This window comes from Trachurus trachurus (genome assembly GCF_905171665.1).
Source record: "Trachurus trachurus genome assembly, chromosome: 18".
Lineage (NCBI taxonomy): Eukaryota > Metazoa > Chordata > Actinopteri > Carangiformes > Carangidae > Trachurus > Trachurus trachurus.
In genome coordinates, this window is record NC_139909.1 from 16,295,789 (window position 1) to 16,302,641 (window position 6,853).

General features: G+C 39.3%; 1 protein-coding gene across 1 annotated transcript; it reads left to right on the forward strand.

Moving 5' to 3' along the window:
- The first annotated feature begins 541 nt into the window (after window positions 1–541).
- Window positions 542–3,619, forward strand: nicol1 (NELL2 interacting cell ontogeny regulator 1). Its single transcript, XM_083993536.1, has 4 exons — window positions 542–629; window positions 863–995; window positions 1,568–1,656; window positions 2,608–3,619. Exons 2-4 carry the CDS (start codon window positions 884–886, stop codon window positions 2,677–2,679), a joined length of 273 nt encoding a protein of 90 aa, XP_083849662.1. The 5' UTR covers window positions 542–629; window positions 863–883; the 3' UTR covers window positions 2,680–3,619.
- Window positions 3,620–6,853: the final 3,234 nt, after the last annotated feature.

Consider the following 6,853-nt stretch of genomic DNA (forward strand, 5'->3'; position numbering starts at 1 on the left):
CATGTTTGAAATAAAGCCTTCATTCATTCATTCATTCATTCATTCATTCATTCAGAGGTACAAAGAAAAAGCTCATTTTCATTCAGGAATGTGCACCACTAAAGCCAATTATTAACTGACGAACTTATCAGTGCTTAATGGTATTTCATAAACTGCCCCATATGATGAGAAATGAAAGGTGGCTCAGAAATGGTTCAGTATACATTTTTTTTTTTTTTTTTTAGAAAATGTTCCAACAAAGAGGGTGAAAAAGACAAAACTATTAGCATATAGGCAGCATTATAGGCCTAATAAGAAATCTAACTTTTGGACTTCACTGTTTTCATTTAGTAAGATAATCCCACGTTTTACAGGTAAAGTGAAATTATAATCTAAAAAATAAACCAAACCTGTTGATTAGTGAAGTCGCAGAAAATAGAAATATCAAAGTACTTAAAAATCACACTTAAATACCTAGTGTGTAGCACTTAGGCTTTTATTTTGAATGCTGTCACCGGAAGTGTTGAATCTGGTCCCTAAAGCATAGATTTTGGGTGACCCACGCGCATGCGCGCTCTCCAAACCCTCATAAAACAATCCTAGGTGGGCATCTTGAGCCGATTGTGAAGAACATCATCGAGTAATTGACGGTAGGTTCACGTACAGCTCGTTAAATAAACATCGTTTCTTCCGTGTAGGACGTGTTAATGAAAAAACGGACAAATTGTGCACCGATGTAAACGGGACCAGTGTCCAAACAAAGACTGAGAGGTTCGGTGGCTTCACTGACTGGATGACGGTCGTGAACGATATTTTATGCTTCTTTTTTTCCCCTCAGTATATTTTATTAATACACTGGCTGGTTTTCTCCTTTACGTTAAAGGTCATCGGTCGGAGCATCAGCATGGCATCCAGCGGTTATCTGCAGGCAGCGGTGCTCGTTGTGGCGGTGCAGCTGCTCTGTGTCGGTGCAGCTGCTGCGGATCAGGAGCCCGGGACTGTCATCCCTGCAGAAAGTAGGTGGATTAAAATAAAAAAAATAAATAAAAAAAGAAAGAGAGGGAGAGATTTAGGTTTTCCTAATTCCTGTCTGTCTCCACGCGGCTGTCAGGTGTAAGTCGGTGCGCAGCTCTCATGTTGATCCAGTCTAATTATAGCAGGTCCCACCGGGCTGTCTTAGTGGGGATTGTAGGTCATCATAATTGGTGTATAAATCATGAACTCAACATGACACTGGGGCCTACTCTGCTCTGCTTAGACTCTATGTATCTCATCCAACAGGATGAAGCAGTGGGGAATAAACCTGTATTTATTTTACCCAGGAATTGAAGCTTTTTTTAACCTCCTCCACAGCTTGAGCGAGAAAAGCTTCAGAACTAATATTTACACCAAGATGCAAAGGCCAAATGAATAACATAGGCCTAATGATTATTTTGAATATCAGTTTACTGGATGACAATCTGCTTTTAAAATGAAGCCTGATTGCACAACAACATTTCATAGATATTTTCATTCTACTACAATAACACCCAGGACTATGAGTCTTGATTTATTAATTTATTGCTGATGTGTTTGTTCTTGTCTCCAGGCCGCCCATGTGTGGACTGTCATGCGTTTGAGTTCATGCAGAGGGCACTGCAAGATCTAAAGAAGACGGCTTTCAACCTTGATGCCAGGGTAAGTGAAGTTGTTATTATTTCATATTCCATTATTTAGTTCCACATATGATTCATCTCCAAAGTGACACATGCTCATAGTGCTCCTCCTCCTGTGGATGAGTTTCAGTTGGATGATGGTGGTCATGTGGTTTATATATCACACTGTAGCATAAGTGTTCCTGAAATATCATTGATCATATATTTACATAAGACTATAAATTAGCACATTACAGTTAGGGCTGCAACTAACGATTATTTTCATTATCGATTAATCTGTCGATTATGTAAATGATTAATCGATTAGTTGTTGGTCAATAAAATGTTGAAAAATGTCCATCAGTGTTTCCCAAACCACAAGATGATGTCCTCAAATGTCTTATTTTGTCCACAAACCAAAGAGATACTCAGTTTATTGTCATAAAGGAACAAAGAAACCAGAAATATTCACATTTAAGATGCTGAAATCAGAGAATTTGGACTTTTTTTCTTTAAAAAACTACCCAAACAGATTATTCGACTATCAAAATAGTTGTCTATTAATTTAATAATTGGTTATTGTGCGATTAATCGATTAATTGTTGCAGCTCTGATTACAGTATAGATTCTAAAGCCTGTAAAACATGATACAGATAAAATTTACTTGACTTATTTAACATTTCATTAATACAAAATAATTTTTGTTATGCTAATGCATATTCTGCTGTACAGTTTATTTGTGTTTGCATCAAGATTTTTCTTCACATCATTTGTTATAATTTGGAAAACAACAATCCTTTTCCAAACAAGCCTCCCCCTATTTATGAGGAGCTTCATCTTCATTACTGGCTTTCCTTTTGTTTTGTTTTTTAATTGCATCTCTGTTGGGTGTAATTTTATTATCTGCAGGATATAAACCAACTCTCTGCTGACACATTCACCTCTCGTGCCCTTTCTCGGCTCAGTAACATTTGTTTTTTTTGGACCGTTGCAGACGGAGACGCTGGTGCTGAGGGCGGAGCGGCGGGCCCTGTGCGACTGTATGCCCACCAACTCACTGCGCTGAGCTCGCTCGCTCCCCCTGCCGTCACACTGAGAACAACCCTGTGCCGCTCTCCTCATGTACAGCGACTCTCATCTTGAATTCCTTCACACAATAGGCACTTTATTATTTTCTTTCAACCGTTGAGTGAAGCTTTGATCATGCCATCATTAGGCACGTTATTGTTTTATTTTATTTTTTTGGCCTTGTTCAGGATGAGGTTAACACCACTGATGTTTTACATAGTGAAACATGCCTGTTGAGGTAGTTTGTAGTCACTGTCGTAGGGACTTTGGTCGGCTCTCATCTGTCTCCTATGAAACAAACTATTTTTTGTACTTTTTAGTATTTGACTGTATAACACACATACAGTAGAATGCATTGGTAAATTATACTTGTTGAATGTGTTGTTCATGGGATTAATGTTTACGACGTTTATACACATCAAACTGTAGCATCACGTGGAATTTATTTAACTGCTCAAAAATAATTTCGATAATTGCTTTAGTTGATGAAATTTTCGAATCACTTTAATTTAAGTTATTAAACTGAATTGATTTGCAGGCTGGAAGCTTTTACAAAAAAAGGTTGGGTAACTTATTAAAAAGTTATTTTTATTATTAAATTTTTTTGGAGAGAAATGTTTAGCAGGAAGGAAGAAAACTTAACATTTTGCAAAAATATTTTCAGACTTTGTTATGTTTTTTGACAACAAAAAGCGTTCTTGTAGGTCTTGATTTAGCACAGCACTGTAGCATGACTTTACAGCACTTTTTGTTAACCTACTGTCGATATAGACTGTATGTATAGATTATGTATGTACATGGGTACATGTGTAACAGAGGTGTCAACAGACTTGTGTGTCTTCTCTCTCTGACAAAGGTGAATGGACTCGGATAGAAAAAAGAAGTAATTGTGTTATTGTTGACCGTTCATGAGCATTGTCCTTTGTTGACGTCGTGTCACAGGAAGACACATTTACTGTCTTAAATGTTGTACCTCAATAAAAAACAATGAATGATCTTGACTTGGATCTGTACTGTTTTGTCTGTTCTCACACATCCCCAGTGTGGGCTGATAAAGAGGCACTGTGTGGGCTCGTTGCTGGCATTAACACGGACACATCCATTAATTCATTTACTGCGGTGGCTGCAGGGGCCTTAGAGCGGCACGTGGAGGTGAGGAGCTGCTGTTTGTGAGCAACACATTTGTAAAAGAAAACTCAGAGCTCTCAACACACACTTTTGTTTTCATCAACGATTAATCTGCTCATTAATTTCTTGATTCGCCAATTAATTGTTGAACTGTTGATCAAGCCATATCCTGCGTAGTTAGTCCAGATCGCAGCTGCAACGATGTCAACTGGTGTTAAAAAGCCTCAGCCTCCGTGTCACTGGCTTCCTGTTCAATTTAAGAGTGTGTGATTATACCTTTAACGCCCTCAGAGGCCAGGCGTCGCTTCTCATTACAGATCTCATCCACTGGCACTCAGCTCCTAGATCTCAGATCTCATTTCTGCTGCTCCAAACCAATGCATCAGATGTGCATCCTCCATCTCCATTTTTAAATCTTAGGCTAGAGACATATTTTTATTCTCTGTCTTTTTTTTATATATAGCTCACTAACCTTCTGGGCCATTGTCAGGTTCATGCTGAGCATTTGGTTCTTGTTTTATTGTGTTATATACAGTATATTCACCTGCTTTTTTGTGAGTGTTTTTCTGATATTAACATTTGTTTTGCCCGCTTTTATTCATCTAAATTGTCTTTTGTACAGCAAATGTGCTCTAGTGATGAAGTTGACAAAAAAAACAATTGCAATTGAATTTAAACTTCACATTTTCAAATTGTTATGTCTGGTCTAGTTTACACCTTTATATCTGACCACTTGGCCAGAACCTTGTTCTCTCAGTAGATGTCAAATCTGTTTTTGTTTCATGCTATGTCATCGAGAGAAAAAAGTAATCACCATCGACTTTTATGTAAAATTAATCAAAATTTAAGAATAATAAATATATAAATGTATTAAGTTCTGATGACAAGGTTCAACTTGTTATGTTTTTACATTTAATTTAGAGACTGGTCGTGTGTGAGCCACTCACTGAAAGACAGTGGCAACACTCCTCTGAGTCCATCTATCTGGCCTGTACAGCCACAACCGTGCTGGAGCGGTGTGTGTCTGTGTGTTATGAAGTCCTGCCGTTTTAGCTGACCTCGTCCCCTTCTACATACACACACACAGCTTTATTTATTTACAACAGAGATAACAGCATGGGGAAAAAAAACCTGCAAGACTCTTATCTACACCAGCAGGAGGAGCCCTAAGTAAAGGCAGACCGCCAGCTGTGTCGCAGTGATGCAGCACTCTCCACACTCTCCACTTCCCTCATGGCTGTTAAATGCAGATGGGCTGAGAAACTGTAAATAGATACAGACAAGAGAAAGCCGAAGAGCCACGTTGGCCCCTGAAAGTGAAAGCTGCAGTGGCCTGGCAGGAGTCTCGGCCCAGAGGCCTCTCCATGTTGTGCCAGCAGTGCACCCATCATCAAGGCAAATCCCTTTATGATGCAGCACAGCTCACGAGCAACACCGGCTCTCTCACTTTGAACACATAGGAGGCTTTTTCACCAGCAGGAGTGACGGAGAAGTTTGAGTATGCAGGGTAATCAAGTATACGCTGAATCACTTTGAAAACCCTTGTTGTCAAGCAGCCTCCACTTTTTTTTCTCACTCTCACTCTCCCTCTCCCACTCACTCGCTCACTGGCTTGTTCTCCCTTCAGAGGCCTTTCAACTTTTCTTTCATCTGCTCCTAGAGAAGCCGCCTGAATCGTTCCAGCTGTTTGAAATTCTCCAGCGGTGGAAAGCAGGAAAAAATACTCGATATTTACTTCCGCCCTTTTCTTCCCCTCCTCTGTCTTTCTTTAGGGCGTTTTGCTTTGACCTTGCTGCAAAAGTTTGCTCACCTTCACACAACTCTGGTGCCCTCTCAGCATGCAAATGTTTGATCCAGACACGCCCCTCATAGTCAGTGAGTGAGACGTACACGGCCATTTTTGTGACACCAGTCATCATACAAATGTATCTATAAATGTGGTTAGTGTGATTTCAGCACCTAGCTACCCCTTGTACTATTTCAACAATTCATAGTGTATCAAAATGTATTGGCCTGAAGAAGGTCCTAAGACCGAAACGTTAGTGTGCGGGATTCCTCTCTTCACAAACCATTCATATATCAAAAATGTGCAGCTATTTCTGCACATTTATGCTATTATTTATCTGTTTATTATTCATACTTTTTTAAAAATAAACTTTTTCTGCAATTCAAATGAATGGGAACAGTCTTCAAAATCTTCTTCCTCAACCTTCAACTACTTCAGCTACAGATACTATTCAACCTTTAAAACGTTCATAAGACTTCAGCTATTATTCAGCTTTCCCCCCAAATGTTTACATTTCTACTGCTTTTAGCGCCTATAAGGAAGTCTTTAATATCTATCTAAAAAACGAACTTTACAGCTGTAGCGTCAACATTTTCAGAATTTGCATTATTTTCTTCAGCTTTTGCTGACTGCTACAACCCATCCACCAAGGACCGAGCCAAAAATATACAGTGAACTCCATAGAAAAAGATAAATCATGTCAAGATGTCATGTCAATGTTTCTTGATTTAAGGAAGTCTTGCTCATCCAGGTTGTTGTTAATTGACTAATTAACTAGTTAATTGAGTCACATATTTCGAGACACTCTTGGTGATCTTTTTGAGTTTTTAATCTCACCGTGCATCTCTGTGCGCAAGGGTTTAAACTCGATAAAAATGTTATTGAAAACTCTTTAAATAATTATTCAGTGCATCTTGGTGGCTCTGCCCTGCAGCTCTGTGCTGGTGCTCTGGTTGGTAGGAAGCCACAGTAACAGCAGGAGGCTGAGGAATTTGCCAGTGTTAGCAGGGCACCATGAATTAGTGATACACATGATAATGCATTAAATATACATATGTATATTTTTTGCAGGGCCTCCATAAATTAATCATAACAACAATCTCGGACAACGCATGACCAGTGCTGCAGAAAAATGTACCCAAGAGAGAGAGATTGGAAAGTGACAGAGGAAGAGTGGCTCTGAGGACGTTACAGTTTGATCTTCAAGAAACGTTTGAAACGGTGAAGCGAGCGCAGAGCAACCAGCAGGCTACGCAGA

Bases quoted from the DNA above. Each gene is read 5' to 3' on its own strand.
- nicol1 (XM_083993536.1), top strand. From the start codon at position 884: ATGGCATCCAGCGGTTATCTGCAGGCAGCGGTGCTCGTTGTGGCGGTG. The intron at 996-1,567 runs GTAGGTGGATTA...TCTTGTCTCCAG, and splicing joins GACTGTCATCCCTGCAGAAA to GCCGCCCATGTGTGGACTGT. The intron at 1,657-2,607 runs GTAAGTGAAGTT...GGACCGTTGCAG, and splicing joins CTTTCAACCTTGATGCCAGG to ACGGAGACGCTGGTGCTGAG.